This window comes from Dipteris shenzhenensis, chromosome 16 (genome assembly GCF_047967505.1).
Source record: "Dipteris shenzhenensis isolate YYH24624 ecotype China chromosome 16, Dip_SZ_1.0, whole genome shotgun sequence".
In the NCBI taxonomy this organism is placed as follows: Eukaryota; Viridiplantae; Streptophyta; class Polypodiopsida; order Gleicheniales; family Dipteridaceae; genus Dipteris; species Dipteris shenzhenensis.
Genome location: NC_141611.1, coordinates 45,109,291 through 45,136,328, shown reverse-complemented (window position 1 = coordinate 45,136,328; position 27,038 = coordinate 45,109,291). Strand labels below are relative to the sequence as shown.

Sequence of the window (27,038 nt, the reverse complement as noted above, 5' to 3'; positions counted from 1 at the left end):
GGAAAGGACTGATGTTAACTGTGTGGAGTCTCCCAGTAACTTCCGGTGGTCCTCCCTAATGTGTGCATAACTGGGACACTGCAGAGCTATATGTGCCTTTGTCTCCATTGTTTGAGAGTCACAAAATCTGCATATTCTGGCATGTCGCGGAAGATTCAACCACGCTCCCTTCTCAATTGCAAGCATGTGAGATCTAGTCCGGAATCTAGCAATATTTCTGCGATAGAGCAAGGGGATGGAAGTGCTGATGTATGCTTGAGCAGGGGCCTCTTTTGTCATATATGTGGACCAACATGTGGGGTTGATGTGATCTTGGTAATACTCCAGCTTCACCCTCTTCTTTGTTGTTAGCCATTGAGTCTGTAGAGTGCTCAGTAGGGACATCTGAAACTCTTGGATATCAATTCTTGCGGGTGGCATAGTCAGGTATGAGTCTACATTCCATCTGCTGAACCACTTCCTTATATCTGTCCCCCATCCTGTGCAAATGATCTTGCTCTTATGGTTCTTTTGAAGTTTCATGCTGGCCATCCATGCCCTGTGAGGTAATCTATCTGTTTGCATTTGTTGTACCTCCACTAAGTATTGCAGTACTCTAACCAAAGCATGGAACTCGATAGGTCTCCTGCCTGTTTCTAATAGTAGCACCGAGTATGGAGTAGTTGCCTTTACACCTAAGTGGCGGCGTAAGAAAGCCTTCTGCATTTTTTCGATCTCATTCCATGTCTATGGGGGAATGCTGCCTCCCCATACTTCCACTCCATAGAGTACTGTTTGAACCACATATGCATCAAACAAAATGTTCCGAATCTTCCAATTGCGAGTGTCGGTGTGCCTGCAGTCATTTTCAAAGTGATAGTATTTACCCCAGCCTGTGTCTAGTCTTCTTTGGACACATTGCCACCATCTATGATCTGCTGGAATATCAATTCTTGGGTATTTAAAAGTATTGACATATTCGAGGGGCTGTCCATCGAATATAATGTCTGGGGATGTAAAGGCTGAATGGTGCACACTGCGATCATTTTGGTTTTGTTGACATTTACCTGCAGCCCGCTCTCTAGACAAAAGGTCTTCAATATCTGTAATAGTTTGTGCATGTGGTCGGGATCATATGCAAAAAGAACTATATCATCTGCATATAGCAGTAACAATATTACCCACACTCCTATTTTGGGGCCTTGTATGTCTTCTGTTGACATAGCTTCTTTTACAAGTTCTTCTAGCTTGTCAATGCATATCCCAAATAAAGTGGGTGAGAGTGGGCAGCCTTGCTTGACTCCCATGTTGCTTTGAAATGCAGTCGATAGTCCCTGAGATTGCTTCAATCGGCATAGAACTTTTTCATATATCCGGGAGATGCCCACTCTGAGTGTCAGAGGGACCTCCAGGATGTGCATTCTATCCCATAAACCTCCTCGTGGTACTGTATCAAATGCTTTTCTGAAATCAACAAAGCAACAGAGTAGAGTGTTTCTGTGTAATCTGCTTTCATCCATGAGGACCCTCAGTGTAACGAGGTGGTCTGCAGTTCTGTGTTCTTTGCGGAAGCCTGCTTGCCCAATAGCCCTTTTCTTGGCTTCTTCTGCCCAGCTGCTGATTTTTGCTTCAAGTATTGTACTAAAAAGTTTGGCTGGGGTGGAGCTGACCATTATAGTTCGATAATTGGTAACTGAATTTCTGTCGCCTCCCTTGAAAAGGGGCTGAACCCAATTTTCCTGCCAATCAAGCGGGAAACCATGTTGTAAAGCGTGTGTTAACACCTGTGATAGCCACTCTCTTGCTTTGTCTCTTGTCCATTTTAGAAATTCAGCGCACATAGACATGTGGTCAGAGAGAGAGAGAGAGAGAGAGAGAGAGAGAGAGATTGGTGATATGGCCAGAGCTATGATGGATGAGATGAATATGCCATTGAGTTTTTGGGCTGAAGCGGTGCATATGGCTGTATATATCATGAATAGAACACCCATAGATGCCATACATGGGTTGACACCTTTTGAAAAGCTTTATGAGTACAAGCCAACCTCGGCTTATTTGAAGGTGCTTGGCTGCGTGTGTTATGTGCATGTACCAACTGAGATAAGGAAGAAGTTGGAGCCAAGGGCAATACCTGTCTGAGAGAAAGGGATATAATTGCTATGATCCTATCACTACGCAAGTGTATGAAAGTATGGATGTGAAGTTTAGTGAACTTGAAGCATGGTATCAGTCCAAACTAATTGTTGTAATGGATTAGCATATGCCAAAGGGTGAAAAGATGAAATTACAGCAAGTTGGACCTTGAAGTAAAGTGATGTTAGGGCCATCACAACATGAGGAAAGTGTGGATAGTGTGAGCCCATGGAGTGGTAGATTGAGGGGGAGCAAGCATGTGGAGAAAGGCAAGTAAAAAGCTGAAGTGGAAGAGAGTATTGAGGATGCAAGTAGTGATGAAGGGAGTGATTTACAGCTTGTAAAGGTTCAAGAGACTAAGCATGCTTCAAAGTATATTTCACCGCATGCTATAAAGCCAATGGCAAGTACACAGCCCTTAAGAAGATCGGAAAGGGTGAGACACCCCGTGGATAGATTGACTTACAATGGATATATGAGGATGCACTATGCATACATGGTTAGCAAAGTGCAACATTTTGAGCCGTCAAGTTTTGAGGAGGCTGTAAAAAATTCAGATTTTCGTTTCTCTTCCTTCGCCTTGCTTTCTCTCATTCTTGCGAATGAAAAGCGCCGTTGCGAATTATTATTCCCGATTGAAACTTTTCCCAATTTGCGACAAGTTTTAGTATTAGTGTGAGTTCGTTAACCCCGTAATGGCAATCCATTCAGGGCTTCTTTGTCTATGAGCCCCCTCCTTGCAACGTGTCGAGCAAGGCATGCCAAGCTGGAAAAGGTGAGGGAATCCAAGGCTGCAGTGCACATGCAACTCAAGTCGTGAAATTTACTTGAGGGTTTCAAAGTGTTTCGTAGTATTCCGATTAAAGGAAATGTAGTAATCATCAGTGTACTTGAGGAGGGTTTCAAAGATGACATTTCGTAGTATTCCAATCAAAGGATTTTTAGTAATCATCAATTATAATTGCCATTCCTGGTCACAAACTCTGTACTCAGCAAGCGCTATAATACTTAGTTCTATTTTGTAAGTCAGCCCGGCATGAAGTCACCCCTCGTGAAGCATGTCCAAGCCTCATAGTGGAATTGTGGTGGCAGTATTGAGTGAGAAGGAGCTTTGACTTGGCTCGCTCAAGGCCAATCTCCTCTCTCATATGCTGAAGCTTCTGCTACTCATGGGGCAGCCTTCCCTCTGCCCACATACGAGCCTCAACTGCTGCACCATACATACTTTCATGCTGTTCTAAACACAGCTATCCCAGCTCATTTTCATTCTGTCCACATGTCAGCCTATATGTGACCATCAAGTGGACAATCCTTTCGACCCATGTGGCACCTTCCTCTGATGTCCACATGGCAGTGCCTCTCACCCACTAATCCTATGCAGGCTTCATGTCCCTGTGCTCTCCTCATTTAGGGCTTACAGGTGGGACAATGAGCTACATACTCCAACACAAACTGATGGATTGGGGAATGTAATGGTACATGTTTTGCTTCCTAAGCTATGCAAGGCCACAATGATGTATGAATTGGAATTAGTTTGCAGATCTCACTGATAATTGCAAGCAGCTGTCCACTTGGACCCTAACACTTATTCTCAAGGGTATGGTGGTGTGGAAGGGGCTGTTTTCTTGATGCGAGTTATAACCGGAAAATACTCTGTCAGCAAGTCACGAATGTCCTCAATTGATGCTTGACTTGGTCCTGGACTAACTGACATGCATTGTATGCAATATTTTATAGCTTAGATCTTGATAGACACGTTCAAGGAGTTTGGTAGGATATGTAATCTCTGTTTTTAGAGGGGCTTTCAAGGTTTAACAAAATGTATGGTATTGAGAAGGGCAAAACTCATGCTCTTTTGTAAAGCTTCAAGGCATCATCTCAGCTATGATTTATTTCACTGCACGTTTGAATCCCATTGTGACAGAAGTCTTTGTAATTTTCATAAGGACTGCCCCCTGCCCCATGGTTTTTGCACTGGGTCTCATCATGTTATTCCTTTTTTGGGTTGGTGGGTATGGAGTATATCGACTCTTTGTCTTTTTGTGATGGCAGTCTTTCATGTGCAGCAGCTGTTTACTTTGATATTCTGATTGTTTGCCATAAGCTTATGCAGGAGCTACTTGTAAAGGTCTTCCAAACGTTTGTCAGCATGTTAATATATTTTTCTCTCGCTGTTTGTATTAGGTGGTTAGAATTGGAGTTGAAACTAGTTGCAGATGTTGGGATTATTGGAGTGCCTAATGCTGGGAAAAGTACACTCTTAAGTGTTATCAGTGCAGCTCAACCTACCATAGCAGCATATCCATTTACCACGCTTCTGCCCAACTTAGGGGTAGTACCTATAGGATTCGATGCATCGATGGTGGTAGCTGATCTGCCTGGACTTTTGGAAGGTGCACATCTTGGTATTGGTTTGGGCCATGAGTTCCTACGACACACAGAGCGATGTCGTGTCTTGGTAAGATTTCTTGCCTCTGGTAGGAGGTATATTTCCAATTATGCTGGATTCCTCAAATTTATACAGCTTGTTCTTGGTTACTGCGAGATCATAAGTGTTTTGCTACTTTCCAAGTAGTTATCTTTTCTAAGTTTGATTTTTGTTGACCGGTGGAAAGGATACAGAAAAGACCATCCCCACTTTCTTGGTCTCTCCTTTTGTAACGTTCGTTTGTTTCCTCATATCTGAATGTCTCAATATTACAATCTAGTTGTTGTACGTGCGTATGGATCAGGTAAAAATCATGCTGGAGGTGATGTCTGATCTCGATCTTGCTGAAAATCATGCTGGAAGTGATCTTTGATCTTGATCTTGCTGTATTAGAAGGGGCTTTGTGGAGAGGCTTGGGCCTTGTTTTTATCTACTTATTCAAAACCTCAGCTTATTTCTTTCTGACTAGCCGTTTGTGAGAGGTTTTATTCAAATGGACAATGTTACGTTGATCTGCTTAGTTTCTTTCCTAATTTAACCCCCATCAAAAGCTCATTTTGTCTCTTACCATCATGCATGCTGTCCTTCTGTTGTGGACAAACTCTGGCCCACAGCAAAATGGAGAAAAAGGAAGAAAACATAAAGGAGCAACCATGAAGGATGAGTTCGTATAAACCTTATAGACAAACTTAAGAGGTGGCTTGAAAGATTAGGACTAATTTGTTGAGTTTACTGACAGATCTTTTTGTAGGACTTAGTTCCACTGCTTAACCATTGTGCATTATGGCTGATATGCTTTGCCACCACCCTCTTGAAAATGCAAAGGGGGAAGACAAGGGAGATGCTCATGAATCCTTCATCTATCTTCTAGGATGCCAACACACTCTTCTTTATACAAGAGAGTCCAAAAAGGCTCTTCACATCACTGTTAGAATTATAGATATAATTCAGCAGTGACCAATGTAATTTAATAAGCTAGTTAGGGGCACTTTTCCCTCTTTAAGAGGTTTTTTCCCCTAACCGTAGTTAGTTCACTAACTATGGTTAGTGACTACTAAGGTTTTGTCACTAGGACAAAACCTTATCTCTCACTCTTTCAGTTGTACTCTCACACTCTTCATTGCTACTAAGCTTTTAAGCTTTCAGCTCTCAGCTCACTCTCTTGCTCTCTCTCTCCCCCAAATCTTACATTTGGTATTAGAGCGGGTTCAAGAGCTCCGTGCTCCCTGCTCCCTTCAGCTCATGCTCTCTACCTCTAGCTCTAGCCCAACATCTCCCTGCAATCTCGCTGTCCGTTCTGATCGTGATTGTCCGTACGTTCGCCGTACTTGCGCTTCCTTTCTGATCGTCGTCCGTACGTTCGATGTACCTTTTTGCGTCAGCGCCGTATAGCTCGTACTTGCAATCGTACCGTACGTACCTACGCATACTGTACAGCAAGACCAGCGTCGTCGTACAGCTCGTACCTGCAATCTCATCGTAGTACCTGCTTCTGTACAGGTCTCGATTCCGTACATCCGTACTTCTTCGCACATCCCGAATCTGCTAGTCCGTACATCTGTTGTACAACCGTACTTGCTTATCCGTACTCACCGTACCAGCAGATCTGGTGGTATTTGTACAGACATTTGCAGTCTTTTGCAGTCATTTGGGTATTTTGGGTTCATTGTTGCTTGTGAAGCAGACTTTGCAGGCAGATTCAGAGGTTTAGCCCAAAAATTTGGGGCTTTCAGCTGAAATTGCAAAATTTGGGGCTTTCTGTGCTTTTGCCCCTTTCTGGTTGCAATTTCAAGCTCGAAATTTGGGGCTTTCAATTTTGCAGTACAATTTCTTGAAGAAATTTGGGGATTTTGTGATTACACTGCAATTTCGCAGTGAAATTTGGGGCTTTTGCAGACAGAGCGCAATTCTTGCAACATATGGGGCTTTTGATCAATTTGCCTCTTTCTGGTTGCAATTTCGGGCCTATTTTGGGGATTTTATGTTGGGAGAGCAATTTTGGAGATTTCAGTTCATACTGCCTTTTTTGAAGTGTTTTGTAGGACTTTTGGTAGATTCTGGAGAGTTTTTTGATGCTTGGACAGATTTCTGACAGTGCAGGTGCAGAAATCTAAGTTGCATTTACAGCCAGTGCTTGGCTGTGTTTTTTGGGAGTTGTGCATTTCATTCCCAGTAAGGGAATTCAGTCTTGTATCTGCTAAAATCTCTTTCTCATATATGGCCCAGCAAAATCAGAATGATTTCCAGTTCGGTGGTCTTTCACAGGAAGACAAGTTGGATGGTACCAACTACTCCCTCTGGAGTACGCAATATTCTGATTTCTCGCAATTTATGGGATTATGTGAATGGGGGTGAGATCCGCCGACCAGCAGGTATGGCACCTAATACCCCTCCCCAGCAAGGAGGTGGAAGAGGTCGTGCACAGGGTGCAGCTGCAGAACAGGTTGTTGGTGCAGCTATAGCCACTACTCTAGAGCAGAAGAGATGGGATTCACGGGATGCCTTAGCTTTGTCATGCATCTCTCTTTCAGTGAAAAGATTTATCATTCCGCATATCCGGTCGTGTAAGACCTCGAAGGCAGCGTGGGATATCTTAGAAAGCATGTATGCAGCCCGGAATGATGCATGGGTATCTTTCTTGAAAAGAGAGTTAAGTAATACACATATGGAAGAGGGTGACTCCATGTCAGTCCACTTCACAAAGCTACAGGATCTCAGAGAGCAATTATTGAACATAGATGAGATTATTCCTGATTGAGAGATGATTACCACCACTCTGAATTCTCTTCCTGAGTCTTATCTCAGCTTTCATACCTCGCTGAACTTATCATTGAGGGGGGGTGCAAATCCTCTCAGTTTTCATGAGTTGATAGGACTTCTGCTTCAGGAAGTGCAGACCAGGAAAAACTTGGCTTCACGTGCAGGTGAACAAGCTATGCTCTCAAAGTTCAAGTCAAAAACAAAGGGACAGGCAAAGACATCAGTAAATCAGCCTTCCAGTGGGTCAGGACAGCCTTCACAAAAGGCTAAAAATGATGCAAGTAGCCCAAGAAGAAGGGTTTTTGTCATTACTGAAAAAAGCTAGGTCGTCACATTGCAGAATGCAGGAAAAGGCTTGCAAAAGAGAAGAAAAACAGCTCCGGTATGGCTGTTTCAGATTCAGCTCCTCATGCATCTGACAGTGGGGATGCTGCAGCCAACTTTGTTGGATAGGATTATGTCTTTTTATCTCGCATTTCAGATTCTAGGCTGGCTGCTCCAGATGCTTGGGATAGTACAGCCACTTGTAATGATGATACACATGTCTTTTTGACTTGCAGTTATGACCCCTCTACGGATGCATCAGCTTTCAGTGTCAGTGAAACATTGAATACTTGGTATTTTGACAGTGGTGCCTCCAAGCATATCACTTCTAGGAAGTGTCTCTTTACTTCCTTGCATCCACCTCCCGTTGGAAAAAAAGTCACTTGTGCCAACAACTCGTCATATTCAATATGTGGCACAGGAGAAGTTGAGCTTACTGCCATTGATGGCTCAGTTTTCAGACTTTCAGATGTCTTGTATGTGCTTGGTATCACCAAAAATCTCATTTCAGTGTCCACTCTTAACAGGGCTGGATTTCAGGTCATCTTTGAGGATGACAAATGTGCTGTCTGAGACAGGGAAAATGATTATGCCTTGAGATTATTTGGTACTCTGTTGCGTGGGCTTTTTCAGCTTGATTTTTTGAGAAAAGAGCAGCCCATGCTCTTGCAGTTTCTACTCCTACTGCTGCCATGCAGAATGCAGAATTATGGCATGCCCGATATGGTCACATGCATTACAACAGCTTGATGACACTTCAAAAGCACTCTATGGTTGATGCATTGCCACCTCTTGAGATACCTCCTTCACATGCCTGTGAAGGGTGCATTTTAGGCAAGATGCATAGATTCCCCTTCAAAAAGGATGGTTCAGTTAAAGCTGTCCGCAAATTACAGCTTATACACAGTGATGTCTGTGGTCCCATGAGGACTCCATCATTGGGTGGTCATCTCTACTTTGTTACTTTTATTGATGATTACTCCAATTTCACTTGGGTATTTGGGCTGAAGCGCAAATCAGAATTGTTCATGGTGTTTAAACACTTTTCAGCCATGGTTGAAAATGAAACTGGACTCAAGATACAGACATTGCGCACAGATAGAGGTGGGGAATACTTGTCTGCAGATTTTGATGCTTTTCTAAAAGGCAAGGGTATTGTGCATCAGCTCACAGTGAGGCTGACCCCTCAGCAAAATGACAAAGCTGAGAGGAAAAATAGAACTCTTATGGAGATAGACAGATGTATGCTGAAAAGCAAACACATGCCTCACAAATTCTGGCTTGAAGGTCTGATGTGTGCCAACTACATCTTAAATCGGGCTCCCACTAAGGCTTTGAAAACAAAAACTCCCTATGAGGTCTGGAATGGGAGAAAGCCTTCAGTGGATCATTTCCGAGTCTTTGGATGCCTTGCATATGCTCATGTGCCAGTTGAATTTCGGCATAAGTTGTCAGATAAGGCAATTAAGTGCATATTTGTTGGGTACAGTGCAGAAAGCAAGGGGTATCGTCTCTACAATCTTGCTACACGCAAGATCATTGTCAGTAGAGATGTGATATTTGCAGAAAATTCAGCTCACACTCAGGCTGAATTTCATATGCCTTCTTCTTCAGAGGATGTTTTTGAGGGGTTGCTACCCATTTCCTTGGGTTCCCCTGATATTTCTGATGCAAATCAGAATTTACAGCCACCTCCCGATGCTCCAGTTCATCCACAAGATGTCGTGCCACCTCCACAGGCAGTGGAACAGGTGGTTCAGCAAGAAATTGCTGACATACATGCAGCAGAAACAGTCCCAAACTGGCCGTTACAGACTCTCAGGGAGAGTAAGATTGATGCTCCATTACCTGGCAGGACTCGCAGTGCAGCAAGGCACATGGAAGGTGCTAATTCAGTGGAAGTAGCATATGCAGGTACTCTTCTTGATGAGGAGCAGCCTGCAACATTCGAAGAAGCAAAGGACAATGTGCATTGGATGAATGCCATGCACGATGAGTTGCAGTCCATTAAGAAAAATCAGACTTGGGATGTTGTAGACTTGCCACTTGGTAAACATGCCATTGGCACACGATGGGTTTTCAAGGTGAAACGGAAGCCAAATGGCTCCTTTGATAGATACAAGGCAAGGCTGGTTGCTAAAGGCTATGCTCTGAAAAAGGGCATAGATTATGAGGAGACTTTTGCTCCTACATCCCGGATGACCACCATCTGATCTGTTATTGCAATGGTTGCACATTTTGAGTGGAATGTTCATCAGTTGGACATTAAAACAGCCTTCTTAAATGGAGACTTGTTGGAAGAGGTTTATGTCAAACAACCTCCAGGCTTTGTAATTATAGCAAATGCACTTCAGGTATGCAAGCTAAACAAAGCGTTGTATGGGCTGAAACAGGCCCCTCGTGCATGGTATGCCAAGATTCATGCCTTTTTGACCAGCAAGGGGCTGCACAATAGTCCTACTGAGAGCACCCTCTACATCAAGATGGTGGATGGGGGGGAAATTTTAGTCATCCTTCTTTATGTCGATGACTTACTGCTCACAGGGTCCAATGAAGATGATATTGCATATTTCAAAGCTGATTTGCAGATTAACTTTGACATGTCAGATATGGGGCTGCTTCACTTTTATTTGGGGATCCAATTCTCTCAAGAGAGACGTGGCACTGTTATGTCTCAGTCCAAGTATGTGCAGAAACTCTTGGACAGATTTAACATGCATGATTGTAAGCCCATAGCCACTCCCATGGAGCCGGGGCTGAAACTCACAATGCATGATGCAGGAGAATCAGTTGATGCCACATCTTACAGTCAGGCTGTTGGATGCCTCATATATCTTTGCAACACTAGACCTGATATTTAGTTTGCAGTATCTCAGGTGAGCAGGTATATGCACAGCCCAAAACCTATGCATTGGCAGGCAGTTAAGCGCATCTTCCGTTATTTGCAGGGCACGAAGTCTTTTGGCTTGTTATTTCCCAAGGGGGGTGACTTGCAGATGCATGCCTACAGTGATTCAGATTGGGCTGGTGATTATGACACTAGGCAGTCCACTAGTGGCAATTATTTCTTTTTGGGTAAATCTTGCATTTCCTGGCTGAGCAAGAAACAATCTATAGTGGCTACCTCATCATGTGAAGCTGAGTACAGGGCAGCTTTCACAGCAACAGCTGAATGTGTCTGGCTGCGACGTCTATTTGCTGATCTTCATCTGTTATTGGAGGGTCCTTCTCCAATTCTCATTGATAGTCAGAGTGCCATTGCAGTGGCAAAGAATCCAGTGTTTCATGCTCGCACGAAGCACATTGAGGTTCACTATCACTACGTCAGAGAGAAGTTGCATGCAGGAGAGATCAGTATGATCTTTGTGTCCACACATGACAACGTTGCAGATATTTTCACCAAAGCACTACCACGTGAAAAGTTTGAGGCATTTCGCGGTGCCCTGAACTTATATCCGTTTGGTGATTGATCAGCCTTGTACATGACATTGGCACCGTAGGGGGGTGTTAGAATTATAGATATAATTCAGCAGTGCTAAATTACATCTGAATTATAGATATAATTCAGATGTAATTTAATAAGCTAGTTAGGGACACTTTTCCCTCTTTAAGAGGTTTTTCCCCCTAACCGCAGTTAGTTCACCAACTATGGCTAGTGACTACTAAGGTTTTGTCACTAGGACAAAACCTTATCTCTCACTCTTTCAGTTGTACTCTCACACTCTTCATTGCAACTAAGCTTTTAAGCTTTCAGCTCTCAGCTCACTCTCTCCTCCAAATCTTACAATCACTTCTTAAAACAAGTCCAGTCATCCACTTATCCACAACTATCCATTCATATGCATACACATAGCTATGCATCTACAATCTCCCCCTCAAGCTCAGCATGAGCTTATACATCACATAAACCCAAAGCATCTCTAAAAAGGAAATACCTATCTTTACCCAAAGGCTTGGTAAAGATATCCGCAACCTGGGCATTTGTCCTCACATATCTCAAGTCAATTTCACCACTTATCACTTTCCCCCTGATAGAGTGATAGTGGACTTCTATGTGTTTTGTTCTTGCATGGTAAATGGGATTCCTGGCCAGCATAATAGAACTTATGTTGTCATAGTAGATCACGACTGGACCATCAATGCGTACTCCCAACTCATAAAGAAGCAATCCCAGCCAAGTTTCTTCACACGCTGCTATCGTAGTCCCTCTATATTCAGCTTCCGTGCTAGACTAAGCAACCGTGGGTTGTTTCTTGCTACTCCAACTAATCATACTACTTCCAAGAGAGAAAGCATACCCACTAGTTGACCTTCTATCATCAATGCTGCCAGCCCAATCTGCATCAGTATAACCATGCAAGCATATCCCTCCTTCCTTGGCATAACACAAGCCAACATTTATTGTGGATTTCACATATCTGAGTATTCTTCTGAGCACATCAAGGTGACTCTTGGGGGAAGGCTTTTGCATGAATTGACTCTGTAGGCTATCTCATGGGCTATCCACAGATGCCACTTATACCTTGGTATGAGCCTTGTAGGCCTAGTTATAGTCAGTTAGGACTATTGGTATAGTTAGTTTATGTACCATCTAGGTCAGTTAGGACACTTAGTCCAGTTAGGGCAGTTAGCCCTAGGGTTTTGTTATGTTGGCTGTCCCTTGGGCCTCCACACTTCAGTTTTGCAGCAATCTATTACAACATCTCGTTTTTCTGCATTGTGCTTTCATTTTTGAGCTTCCATTGCTTCCAACACCCAACAGTGGTATCAGAGCAGGTCGGGAATCCATTCCCTCAGCCATTGACAGCTTTCACAAGCTGTTTGGCAGCCTCTGGAGCTCTCATTCTTGCTGGTCTTGTTGGTTTTCACACTTCCACGAGTGTTTGAGACCTTTCCAAGCACTTATGTCGCAAAAAACCTTAGTTTGTCGCGAGAAGACCGCACTTTGGAGTAACTCTTGCAAAGGGAACTGTTTTTCGGTGCATTTTTCAGCCTTTGGGGAATTTTCTTGCAACAGGTACACCTTGGGACAGCAGAGTGTTTTGCAGACATAAGCTTTGAAGCTTGGGCAGTTTTTTGGCACTTGATTCTAAGAGGTTGCCTTTCTCTCATTTGCTTTGCCAGTTGGTGCATTTGCCTTGTATTTTAGCACCATGTCTAGTGGCAAAGATGATTTGTTTGGGCTGATTGGGGCCGATGAAAAGCTTAATGGCACCAACTACCCCATGTGGTCATACATGATGGGACATGTTTTGGTTGCCAAGAATCTACGGCATATTGTTTTAGGCTCTGAGGCCAGGCCTACACGCACTGTTACTGGTGCTACATCTGCAGCCTTTGCTTCTTCAGGTGATGCTTCTACTGCTACAGCCAAGACTCCTACACCTCTTGCTCTAGGTGCTTTGCCTCCTTCACAGGAGCAAATTCAGTGGGATGGTCGTGATGCCAAAGCACATGCCTTGATTGCTCTTCAGTGAAATGGGCTATTATCCCTCATATTTTGTCTTGCAAGATAGCTAAGCAAGCATGGCATTAGCTTGCATCTTTGTATCAAGTGCGGAATGAGGCGAGGGTTGCCTATCTCTGTAGGCAGTTGAAAGATTTAAAGCTTGATGAGGGTGGTAACATGGATGCCTATCTCACTAATGTGAAGGATTTGAAAGAGCAGTTGGCCAACATTGATGAGATTATGTCTGATTCTCAGCTGGTTTCTAATACCCTTGATGGGTTGCTTGATTCATATCAAGGCTTTGCTACTACATTGAGGTTGGTTGCAAGGGGTGATGCCAATCATTTCTCATTTGACCAGCTTGTTGCTCTTCTTCTTCAGGAGGAGCAAAGCCGTGTGACTCGCAATGCTACTATAGCTAGTGATCAAGCATTTGCTGCTCATCATAAACACAAAGGTAAAGGCAAGGTTTCAGTTGGAAAACCCTCTCATTTCCATGCTGATCATTCACATGGTGCCTCTTCTTCAGGGGATCACAAAAAGAAGAAGAGATGTAACTATTGTAAGAAACCTAGGCATGATATTTCTGAATGTAGGAAGCGCATAGCATCTGAAAAGAAAAAGAAAGAGTCTGGTCCTTCAGTATCTGGTTCTTCTAGTATACAGAGGATTGACATGAGTCTGCTAATTTCGCACAAGGCCACCATTGGGCTTTCTTGGTTACATGTCAGTATAATCCTGATGTTCATGATGCTTGTATAGTAGTTTCAGATGTTCGTGATGCCTGGTTCTTTGATAGTGGTGCTAGCAAGCACATCACTTTTTGCAGGAAGGTTATTGCATTATTCTCTTGGGAACTTTAGACTCCTTCATTAGATTCTTGATTTGAACTAGTCTACAAACATTGGGGGCATTATCCTATGCATGGTGAGCAAAGCCCAAGGAAAATGCATCTCAAGTATACTTAAGATTGGACTATCTAAATCGGTTTCCTTGTGGGTGTGAAAGCTTTGCGTTGAAGCTAACCTAACCCTCATTAGTTTTAAAAACCATTGGTCCTACCCAGGTTGACCTTCATGTCCCTGCTCTCACAAAAGGTCTGCAAGGCTATCAAATGCATTTCTAGGCTCTCTGGACATAGATTGATTCTGTGTGAAAAATTACGTGTTGCAGCTCTATAGTTTCCATGACCAATCTTGCTGTTGTGCATGCCTTGTACAAGGCCCTTTTGCAGTGTCCTAAAATTTATTTAATGTAGGATCCTACCATTTTTTTGGGCTGATGTGTCGGCTATTCTTACCTTATACCAGCCTTATGTTCGGTTTGTATCCATTGCTGGTAGTGTTCATTGCCTTCATCATTCAATTACCGGTGACCCAACTTCACCTAGAGCAGGTATGTCCGAGGTTCTAGATATAGTCGAGCCCGAGTCACATCATATGGGCATGCATTCTTGGACATGGGTGGGATACATAAGCTATCATATACAAGGGTGTCTGGAATCAATGGCCATCCTCTGGTGGATTTACTTGTTTTCCATACGGGGCAGAGAGGGGGGGGGGGGGGGGGCGCTCCAATGTAGTTCCATCTCATGGGATCCTCTGCCTTTGCCTCACACAACACCGATTTCTCCATCTCAGCACCTCCTCTGGTAGCATCTCACACTCATCTTTTTTTTTAGTATGTCCATCCCTTGCCTCATCATATAATCCATGATACCATCCACTTCCGCCACTTATGAGGGTTCACTTTGACCGTAGCTTCTCACCTAAATACTCTCCACGCCTTTCCACACTACCCCCATATATGTGGAATCTAGAATAGAGTCTTCAATGGGACTTATCACATAATTGGTTCACATCATGGACTTTGATCAATGTGAAAAGTCCTCAAGTTAGTTGCTTTCATTAGCACCAACATTTTTGCAGAGGTGTGATGCCACCTTCTTCAACAACAAGTGGAAGGCTCCAAATGCCTTTGCCAAAAGTTTCTTCCTCTGTCTTCTCAAAGTACTTCACTTCCCCATTTGGGAGCAATATTACACTTGATATTTTGGCTGTCCATATTAATGTACATACCTCCTGAGATCTTCATTTCTGTTTGGAGTTTTAGTGGCTTAGAGGTGTGGTAGTGACTCTACTCGTCCAACACTATCGTTTACATTCGACACTTGTTGTGTGGGTGTGGATATGGATGTGGTGTGAGTATATGTTTATACTATAGTCTACACCCACTATTGATCATTGGTGATGTTGGTAGGATGCCATAGTAGCTAGCCCTGCCATGCGTGATTGAATTGATGATTTTTAACCTTGTGAGTGACGATCATGAGATTGAAAGTACATTATGTGTTGGGTTTTCAGAGGATGAGTTTGGGCATCTGTTTCTTAGAAATTGACATGCATAATAAAACAAGTATGATGGAACTCCTTCCAGCATATTACTTGTTATCACATAGTTTGGACTCGGGAGACATTGTCCATGATGACATGCTTTAGTGCTTTTAGATCCCAAGCAGCTTCAAGATTCCTTTAGGGTAATGTACCCTTTTGCCTCAGAGGGAGATGCAATCTGCAACAACACATTGTGATTACATCTTAGCATCAACATGAGCCATCAATAATTTAGCAAAGTTGCACTAAACGTTTCCATGCAGGAAATGTGGTAGTTTTGAAATGTTTTTGAAACGCCATTTGAATTAATAGGAAACGGCAAGGGTAGGCTGAATAAAGTATATATTTGCTCACATACAAAAGCTAGCAACTTAAAAAACTATGCACCATATAAGCTAGACGTGTGAGCAAGGTGAGCGTGCATGAAGGATCACCAAGCAATCATAGAAAGCACATGTCATCCAATTGTTGATGGATTGAGACGGGCAATCTTGTAGATTAGGCGTTTCCAAAACATTTCCAAGTTTCAGAAACGCCCCAATTTTGGAAACGTTAGGAACCAGTGTTTCCTAACTTTTTTGGAAATTTCCTGCAATGTTTCCCTTAGGAGAAGGCCAAGGGCTGAGACATATTTTGGCTATCTATATGCAATAATGAGCACAGATCCTTTGGCTCAACCTTGAAAGAATTGAACATAAAAGTTGCATTGTGTCTCATACCCAATTGTGCAGATTTAAATGAGCTCATTAAGAGACCCTTTGCTTTGACCCTTGGTAGAGTTTTTGGCAAAGGGTAGTGGAATATCATGATCATGCAACTTGTAAAATAGAGACGACAGCTGCTCCTCTCCCCATGAGGACCTGCCCCCCCCGCCCGGCCCCTCTCCCTCTCTCAGCCAGCCCCCTCTCCCTCTCCCTCACCCTCGCTGCCCCCCCTCTCCCTCCCCTCACTGCCCCTCTCCCTCCCCTCCCTCCTCCCTCTCCCTACCCCTCCCTGCCAGCCCCCCTTCTCCACCCCCGCCCCCTCCCTCCTTCTCCTTCACCCGACAGCCCTCGCCGCCCTCCCTCTCCCCCACCGACAGCCCCCCGGCCCCCCCTCCCTCACCCCCGTCCCCTTCCTCCCTCTCCCTCCCCGCCCTCCCTCTCCCCCACCCGCCAACCCCCCCGTCCCCTTCTCCTTCCCCACCCCCTCCCCCGCCCTCCCTCTCCCCCCCGCCGCCCCCTCTCCCCCGCCCTTCCCCCGCTCTACCTAGCCCCCTCCTCCGCTCTCCCCCCCCTCCCCCGCTCCCCCCCCCCCCCGCTTTTGCTTCCCCTCTTTTCCAGACGGCTCTCTCTTTCGAAGGAGAGTCAAGATTTCAGGTAGACAGGACCAGTGTAGGATTTGCAGGACTTGGGCACTTTGCTAGAGACTGTCCAAGGAAGAGGAAAAGACCCAAGAGGTCTTCTGGTGCGGCTCCTTCACGTACTACCCCGACCGCACCTTCCTAGCACCCTGGAGTAGTAGGGCGCCCTGCTTCGCGTACCCTAGGACCACCAGGGGCAACAGAGCGCCCAACGCCCGCAGCACAACCAGTACCATGGTGGAGAGCTATCAGAGCTGCTCCCTTACCTCAGGAGGAGACCTTTGATCCTGATCAAACAGACACCTTCCAGACTCCAGAGGTGGATGTTGCTGCAGCCCAAGACACTACAGCTCCACATCAGGAGGGGCCTTTAGATGCACCAGCCCAAGTCACCTTGGTTGCTGATTACGAGGGGGCTACAGGCACTTCTTCTGCGCAGATTGTTCCTGCCATAGTTAGGACGACCGAGAAAGTGCAGGCACAGATGAGGACTTCAGATTCCTCTTTAGCCCAACCACAGGCCTCTCCAGCAGCCAGCTCTAGTTCTGCTGATAGAGACTTGGTAGGTCCTTCTCCTCCATCTTCCACGAGTGCAAGTCTTCTTCGCACTCCTTGGCCAGACTTGCCTATCAGGAACTCTTTTTCGGCACTGGCAGATTCGGCGACTTTCATGGATGATGATGAGTTTGTGCCCTCCACCTTAGGGGTCCCGGTCTTGGGGATTCCTTTTGATAGGGCCTCCCCTTCAGCAGGTGTGGGGATCCTCTCACTTGTTGAGTTTCTTGCCCTCAGCAGGAGTGTTTCGGCCTAGGGGAAGATGGTCTCCTCTACTAGGTCGGGTAAGCCTTTCCATCCAGCATCCTCCTGTCGATGAGGATAGTCAGCTAGAACATACAGGGCCGTTGCTGTCATGCGTGTAGCTTAAGATTATTTTGCATCCCTTCTTACTGCAGTAGTCATCGAATCCTTACTGTCAAAGGCATCTTTGTTATACAGTGGTTCGTCATTGCAAGCTGTAGCAATCAAAGGAATCTCCAATAGGGAAAGATTCAGCTTGTTTGCTGTTCTTCAAGGTATCCAATAGCCATCTAGGGATTGTGTTATTCTGCTTTATAACAGTCTGTCTTCGGTCACTGCTTCTTCAGTGATGGCTTGATCAAGTTGTGGAGAATCAGGTTGAAAATCCGCATATTGTTGTGGCTGTGGATCAATTGGAAGTGGCTCAGTTTGAGCATCACATCTGAGGTGCCAACAATTGGTTTATTATGACAGTCCAGCAAAGGGATAACATAGTTTTATTCAATATCACGTCCCTACAACCAATAATCTTGCCGGTGAGTGGCTGATATAACCAATAACCTTTAGTCTTGGAACTTTAACCAATGAAGACATGCTTAATTGCCTTATCTTCCAATTTATTCCATCTTTGCTTGCATTGCTAATTGCTTTGCACTTTACATTGTACTATCCATTTGTAAGGAACAAACCCCTGAAGCGGCTTCTTGGTAAGCTTGACTCTGTAGGGTAAAGAGTAGTCTATGGCTAAATGGATGGAGTGGGTGAGAAGATGTGCTTAGCATTAATTCTAGTTTGGTAGCAAAACAAGACATAAAAGTGTCCTTTTGATGTTTTGACAAAAAAATCACAGCTTGATCTATGTATATCTTTTGAGAATTCCCTTTCTTGGCCTTAAGGTAGACTCATAATACTTTGTAAAAAATATAGGAAACAAAAAATAGCATCACATGTGATTACAAAGTGCCCACAAAAGTAAAGTAACACAACTTTTCAGCCAGGTAGGATTAAAAACAGGTTTCACAGCAAGTCTAATGTTTATAATTTTGAAGTATCCATAAGTGTTATATATATAAACATTTTGTTGGTATCACTCTTTCATGACTAGAGCCACTCTATAAAAATATTTTAGACCTTTGAAGGTTTGCATGATATCAATTAATCCATGTATCTTAAAATTAGCACAAATTGAAGCATAATCAATAATCAAAATAAGGCTTGAATTTGATTTAATTTTGATATTCTACATCATGTTAGGTCCCCTAAAAACTCATGATACTCCATAATATGATCTTAAAGACATATACGGGACATATACAAAGTATGGTTGATTTTGGAGCTTGTTATCAAATTTGCCTTGTTATCAGGATTCACAAAATTTAATTTTGAATCCATAAATCATAATAAGTATGATTATCTAACTCCCAAAGCAATATAAACATGTGTTATGGTCATTATTGGACTATGAGACTTTAAAACTAAAAAATTTTCATTCTAATCAAGAATCATGACCATTTTGTCTAATAGTAGAGAAAAGTTAAAAACAGCTTGACGTTTAAACTTTAGGTTAAACTCAAAGTCATAGGCACGAGTTTCAATCCCTAATAATTCCAAGTTTTTTCGTGCACCTAAGCTATGATGGTCAATAATCAAAACCCCAAAATACCTTACCAATTCCTTAGAACAATTCTAGGGAGTGTCTAAGTTAACAGAACATAAAAGTGTCCTAGGATATTTTTATGTCCTCCTACCAAACTTGCGTTAAGGGTTGGTTGGCTGTCTATGGTTTCTAGAAGTGCAGATGAGTAACTAAAATATATGTGATCTATTGAGTGGTCAAAGAGATGTGGTATCATGTGAATGTGGAAATGGTTGACGAGGGTTGAATGGGTGAGGCAAGGCTAGATAAAATTCTATATGTGCATGATTAGAGCCCTGGCAAGATTAGATGAATAGTGAGATCATTTATTTGTGAGATAAAATTATATATGTGAATGATTGGCTCTAGGCAAGTTTGGGTGAACTATGGGATCAGGAATTTGTGAGGTCAAACCAAGACACATATTACATAGTCTACAATGCTATGGCCACCCTCATGGGGATTATCTGTATACTGTTTTCATCTAGGGATGTCTGTAACTTGCGGTGTACCACCATCTTACATACTTGCTAGTGCAAAGTACATTCATGTATCTACACATGCACATGTGCATGCACATACTTGATAATGCACATGCACATACTTGATAATGCACATGCACATATGGATAAAATGCACATATGGATGTGGATGCAATCACATGTACAATTGGGTTGTAGATAACAATAGAAAAAGAATTAAATAATGGCTTGAAGAGGTAATGCCATATTGTAGTTTATAGATATTTCAAAGTTGTAGGAATGAATATTCTCTGAGCCTGGTGTACGGGCAAGTCATGACCCGATTGTCTTTGTAGGTGCATGTAGTGGATGGCATGAGCCCACAGCCAGAGCATGAGTATGAGGCAGTACGACTAGAACTTCAGCTCTTCAATCCTAGTCTTGCAGAGAAGCCCTATGTGGTGGCTTTTAATAAAATGGATATTCCAGAGGCAGCAGAACGTTGGGAAAAATTTCAGGCTTATCTCAAAAGAAAAGGAATTAATCCTATCTGTATGAGTGCAGCCACTAAAGTGGGCACATCTGAGGTTGTCAATATAGCATACAACATGGTACAATCTCTACCAAGGCTCGTAGATGAAATGAATGCAGGTGTGTTACTGAGTCAAATTCCATTAGATTTTGAGTTTGCCTCCTTGATGAACTTCAAATTTTTTTGTATGAACATATTGGCTCAATTAAAGTTTCTTATTTATTTGCAGATAATAAGTCACAAGTGGGAGAACTGATAAAAAAGCAACGCAGTGCACCCATCGAGGAGTTTGAGATATTTTCTGATGAGGATTCTAGAACTTGGCAAGTTCAGGGTGTTGGTTTGGAACGCTTTACACAAATGACGAATTGGGAGTATGTCTACGAACCTTTTTCTTTTCACTGCACCCATATAAGACATTAATTTAGATACTCTTGTAGTAAAAAAAATGTGCAGTGAAATATTTGTCTAGTTGTGTACTGTACATGGTTCATTTTCCTCTTGTTTTTTGGTGATATATTTGAAATAGGTTGATCACCACGAATCCTTGAATGTCAAGCCTTAACAATGCATGCATTTTTGGCAATAAATTTTGAATGGTTGATCCTTGTGAATCCTTGAATTTCAAGCCTTAACAATGCATACTTTTTGCATATGTCATTTTTGGAAGAAAAACTTGAGACCTCAATCTTGACCATTAGTAGGTTTGTTATTGGTGAAATACTTTCTTATATAACTCGAAAACATTCAAGTGTCCAAGGGAGAGAGAACTTCTGGTTGATATAGTCTATAGCAGAATTAACCACCCCTTATATGCTAAAGTTCTAGTCCTCATGCATGAGGGCCATTGCTGTAAAGAATACTTGCATACTTTCACTCAACAAACTTAAAGTGTGCCATGATTATTCTAGGATATAACTTCCACATCAAGGCTCTGTCTTCAGATCTCCTGTGGTGACACCTATTTGTGTATCACTGCATCCTTCACAACCAAACAAGCTATTAGAACACTTGAATAGAAGTTGAACATGCCATAAAGACGTATGTAAAATCATTATTGTGATAAGGACATATTAATGCCTTATGCTGTTCATGCTGATTTGTGATAATTCAAACGTAGACATGGATCAGTCCTTTGAATGATTGAATTTCGCTCTACAACTAGACATCTCAAGGCTAGACACCTACAAAATTCCATGAGCTGTAAATTGAGATAACTAGTTCCATCAGGATCAGTCGCTGCTCAAAAGCTCTTTGCTGAACTTCTATATTATGTAAACTAGCCAACCAAAATACTACATCAAGGGTTTCATTGGTGTCTTTATATGTAACATGCAACGGTAATCTGATCGTGTAATTCACAGCAAGACCTTCTTTAAACCTTAGCGAGGAATTAGCGTTGTTTACCATAGAGATAGAAAGGAGATGAGGGTAGAGAGAGAGTAGAGTCGACAACCGATTGGGTCCTTCTACCCACTCAGGGTCCCCTCCCCCAATCAGGGGAGAATGCTTTATACTTGGAGAACTGAGAAATACAAAGAACACTCTTCGAGAGAGCACGGAACGCGCTTCTAAAGAGCTCACTGTGCACATGTATAGCGGACCCAAAGACCTGAGAGGCAACGCCAACCAATATCGAGACCTTGATGCTGTCCACACTGATGATGAGGGATCACTATTGGCTGATTTGATATAGATATTGTTGTATGCCGATGATATAGTCCTCATGTCCTCTTCAGCAATATGCTTATAGAGACACCTAGAAGCCTTGGAGATGTTTTAAAGGGAGAGAGACTTGACAATCAGCTTTCGCAAGACTAAGGTCATGATTTTCGACACCTCATGAGCAGTAGTACTTTATTAACACAATTTCACTTACAGAGGGGAGTTGGTGCATAGAGTGCAGTCCTACACATACCTAGGGCAGTCTTCATGGGATTAAATTTCATGATAATTTATGTAGCAAGGGCACGGGTTACACTATCTCAGGGAGCTCTGGCCCGGCTAGAGCGACAATCCTCCTAGGCACACTTTAGGACCCTTTGACTAAGGGATGGTTGTTTGATAGAGAAGTGATATTGACAACCATGTGCACAACACTCTTCTAGGGAAGTGATTTCTTGGCAACCGACTTTACGGATGATTATGGAATCATGGATGATTTGGAGTGAGTTTTGATTAGATAGTACAAGCAGAGTTCGCCGTGACACCACTCCAGATTGATGCTATCTTTCGTATTGTGATATACCTCCATAAGATTTGGGCTTTGTCTAGGTGGAGACTTACCGAAGTTGGCACTAGAGTCAGAGAGATGACTAACAAATAGAGGGGTTAGCACAGCCTGGCATGCATGTATATTAAGATGGTGTGCGAGCTAGGTTATTTAGACGCTAGTACTTGGAGGACGGAGGAGTCTCACATATAGTGAAGATTGCTATTGGACAGATGCTGGTCTTGTCCCATCAGTTGAATATCGAGGCAGGTTGAGCCATAGGCACACCTAGAGAGAGCAACAAGTTTACATGCGATGCACACTTGAGGGAGGTGGAGATAGAGGAGCGTTTCCTATGTATTTTGCCCAATCTATTATGAGACTTGTGGATGATACCATCGCAATTTTCTAGGCAGGGCACATTTTGTGCCACTCTCTCTACTGATCCACTTTCATGACCAGGATTGCGTTGGTCTCTATCTGGTTTAGGTGCGGTGGTGACACATAGAGACTCCACCGAGACAGACTTGGCAACATGAGGTGACGGTGCCATTGGAGACAGGGTGGAGCCAGAGACCATGCATGGTGCAAAGGTTTATCAGAGCACGCACGATGGATGCAGCCTATCTCAGCTTTACTTGGACCAGGCTGCAGAGTTGAGGTGTCACTTTCGATATGGCCCACCAATATAAAGATCATGGAGACCATGTCCCCCACTGCAGCAGCAAGAGACGATGCGACAGACACAGATTCGAGATTTCTACACATCCTATTGGAGAGCTGTCATGGCACCAAGGTCATAGATGAATTTCCAATCTTGCTATCTCAGGATTTCTGAGTTATTTGTATTTTGAGGACTAGTTTTTTTGAGTTTCTTGGCATAGCACTCAGCAAGGGTCCTAGCAAGCCCTTTGTGTCAGTCCATAGTGGCTTGTATGAGTTACTTTTTGTGATTGTAACCTGTCTCGTAATCTCTCTCTCTCTCTCTCTCTCTTTCTTTTTGAGTTGTCTTGTTTGCATGCGTACCCCAAATCCAATGGCTTTGTATGCTTCATCTCTCATGCCGTTGTGCTGTTAACGATGAACTTCAGCTCTTCTAGTTTGATGCAGGTGTATTCAAGAGCATTGATGAGTACTGCTTGTGTATTGTCCGATGCCGATTCCACCACCTGTTTTGTGCTCTTTCTTTTGCACAATTTGTATGTGTTTGCAAGCGCATCAAACACACGCCATAGATGCAAGGTAGTTTTTGTATGCATACCATATGGAAATTTTTGTATGGAACAAGACGGTGTGTTCGGTACAGTGCGTCATGCGTGCAGGATTTCCTTTGTTTTTTTGGGGGGTTTTTAGGGGGGGGGTGTTTAAGAAAGTGAAGGTTCAAATATGTCCCCTTTCCTTCAAATGTTACCTGCATTTATAAAACATACCGAACGAAATCAATTTGGCAGTTGTCTGTGTACCCTTGCCACGTCTTCCCTTCTCATCCTACCTCAAGGCTGGTTTCTAACCTTCCTGCAGCTCACACTGCCCCCTCTGTACATCCTTCTCTTACAAGCTGTAGTCACTGCCATGGTCCACACAGTCTCGTAGACTGTAGAGTTAGACTATAAGTAAGGAGTTGTTACTCTAGTATGGTCTATAATCTTGATCTAGTAATTGGTTTCAACTTTGGACTTTCAGTTTCAATTGAATCTCTTTGTAATTATTGATTTCCAAGTATGATGTATGTACATCAATAGTCAACTATGGTAGAATCTACTTGATTGTTGATGCGACTGATCATTTGCATTCTATGGACTACAGCCACTAGTATGTGTGGGTGTGTGGATTTGTATGTGTGAGAGCATATTTTTATACTATGGTCTACACCCACTGTTGGGCCGCAGGCGTTGATGACGTAAGTGGGGATGTCATAGTGGCTAGTCCCTGCTATGAGTGATGGAGTTTATGGTTTTCAATCTTATGAGTGACTATCGTGAGATTGAAACTGCACTGTTTTGTGTTTTTAGAGGATGACTTTGGGAATGTTCTTGGATTCATCTAGGTATATACAGCCACTTGTATGTTGTCCTCTCTCTCTCTCTCTCTCTCTCTCTTTCTCTTTCTTTGGGGAAAAAAGTAATCTACAAAGCTGGCGTACCTTGAGCACCTTAAAGTTTTTTCCATATGGTGGAACATATGCGTACTTGTGCAATACGTATGGTACCACGTTGCATAGATACAACATTGTTTGCCCTTGAGTGAGTGACATGGTGAGTGCATACTTGTGTCTAGTTGCAAGGCTACATGAGACAGACTAGTTGATTGGTGCCATGTAGCACTTTGCATCCATGATGGAGTATGTGGGGGCTTGCCACATCATGTGGTCCCTTGAAGATCTCTAACCCTATCTGACATAACAATGGCACTAACCCTAGGACCTAATGTCTACCCACAACTCTTTTTGACCTTCAATTAATCCTTACACAAAACTATCCCAAGGGTAATTTAGTGAACTAACTCCATAGTTTATCACTCTTTCCAATGATCTTCTCACCAATATACCGTACATTTTGGTCTATGCGGGTGAGTGGGACTCTTGCGACATGAGCGTCCTACCCTTAGCATGTGCAATTCAGTATGAGGGTTACTAAGGTGGTCATTGAAGCATAGCTTGCCATATGGCAGGTGGGTGCACAGTCGAATACTGGAATATGGTGTGGCACTTACACCACCTGAGGGTAGCATTTTGGGACCCTCGGGTGCATGCTTGCTAGGGAGTGGGACCTCTGGTAGGCGATGCACTTCTACAGTCCTGATCAGAAAGCTTCGTCACAAATACCATTCTGCATCGATTGTTTGACTACCCATGTTGCTGCTTTGAGGCATTCATGTGTGAAATAACTTGCTAAAATAATAGCAAGGTAACCCAGTAGCTGTCTTGCCATTTCTTATTTTTGTGATACATAATTTCTTTGGTGGGGCATTAATAGAAGTATTAAAAGAAAGGCTCTTCTCACTCAAAAAAGATTTAGAAGGACTCAGCAAAGCTGTAATGAGTTGTCCAAAGGGCCAGTTCTTGTCTCAATTCTTGCTGGAGATTGTATTACCCAGGCACTTTAGATAAGTGCAGTCCTGTAAACACTGAGCTTGTCGATTTGGACATCTGTCTATACCCGCTGAAGTGACAGATGGTTATGAGCTCTTGTATTACGTTAGGTTAGTTGCTCGGCCATTTACTGGAAGAAACAGTGGTTAAGAACTTCTGTTCCATTTTACTAGATGTTATACATCTTGAATGTTAATTGGAATATTGGATTGGAAGCTGTTTGACTTTGACAGCCATCTGTGCAGATATTTTGAAGCTATCAAACGATTCCAGCATGTCTTAGGTACGAGTGGAGTAAACAGGGCTCTTAAGGAACGTGGAGTTCGTGAGGGTGACACTGTTATCGTGGGGCAGGTGATTGTCTCTAAACAATCTATGGTACTCAAAGTTTCTATATTTTACAATTGAAAACGTCTTGTATTCTAATGTTTGTTTTGGGCCTGTGCAGATGGAATTCGTGTGGCATGATTCTGAGAACATGCAGGCCTCAGACTGGAAGAGGGGCTTTCGAGGCTCAAAAGTGTGGCCTCATTGATTGACAGGACACATTTATTTTTTATAGTGCTGGGCAAATGCCTCATGGCCATGATACAACCACCTGCATCAGCAGTTCCATTGTTGAGTTACTTCCGATCCGGCTTACTTTTTCCTTATACATCTGTGCCACACACGTCCTTGGAGTGAAGCTCATCATCATATGCATTATTCCTACATAATGAGGTGAGGAACTATGGCTAAATGAGAGTACTTTGTAGGTAGCATCCTTCTGATATATTTGTAAATAGGTATGCATGTCCTTCTGGATAATAAATCACAGTATGTCATAACACTTGATCCTCTGGTCACGCTGTTGCATGGTGTCACTTATTTTGACTGACACAACAATTTAGAGCATTTGTCTTGTCATAATGTATATCTTTTGCTGTTTTGTCAAATTTCAAAAGTCGTTGCAACTTTATGTGTGCAGCTTACAAAATTATTGCTGATCTTTGCTGAATGTAAGAGAGCCAGATACCAGTATCTGGGGTGGAGTCTCATCTGCTTAATTTTGCTTCATTGATGATCAGACTACTGTAACTTCCCTGAGACTGCTTAATTTTGCTTCATTGATGATCAGACTACTGTAACTTCCCTGAGATACATACTTGGTACAAGGTTCAAGTCCTTGAAGATTCTTGCTTTTGACATAACAAGCACCTACAAGCGCACGTTTTGCATTTAACCTTCCACTGAGCAGAATCTTAATTCTACTAGTCATGTTGTAAATGATTTGTGTAAAGAAGAATACAAAGGTGAGGGTAGAAGAAAATGCTTTTTATTCCATAAGGGGAGCACGATTTTGGAAGGGAGTACAAAAAGAAGGGAGAGCTGCAATTTGATGAGGCAAGATGATCAATTTTTAGGAAAAGTGAATGGACATACAAGTGTTGGGCTTCTACCCACTACATCATTCATGAGATTCTTACAGATGCACGGGGTCTGGAGGTTACATTGATAAGG

General features: G+C 43.0%; 1 protein-coding gene across 2 annotated transcripts in view; it reads left to right on the top strand.

Moving 5' to 3' along the window:
* LOC147893029 (GTP-binding protein OBGC, chloroplastic-like) overlaps window positions 1-26,613 on the top strand; it is a 51,884-nt gene extending 25,271 nt beyond the window's left edge. Inside the window, exons 2-7 of one of the 2 annotated variants that reach the window (XR_015542360.1) lie at window positions 4,297-4,570; window positions 20,060-20,354; window positions 20,465-20,609; window positions 25,784-25,892; window positions 25,987-26,258; window positions 26,506-26,613. Coding sequence is in view for 1 of the 2 variants with exons in the window: in XM_087387567.1 (XP_087243693.1) it covers window positions 4,297-4,570; window positions 20,060-20,354; window positions 20,465-20,609; window positions 25,784-25,892; window positions 25,987-26,073 (910 nt within the window). In the remaining variant the exon portion in view is untranslated. Of the gene's footprint in view, window positions 1-4,296; window positions 4,571-20,059; window positions 20,355-20,464; window positions 20,610-25,783; window positions 25,893-25,986; window positions 26,480-26,505 lie in introns of those variants that run through there. The other variant, XM_087387567.1, reaches the window with a different exon arrangement.
* The last annotated feature ends 425 nt before the right edge of the window (window positions 26,614-27,038 follow it).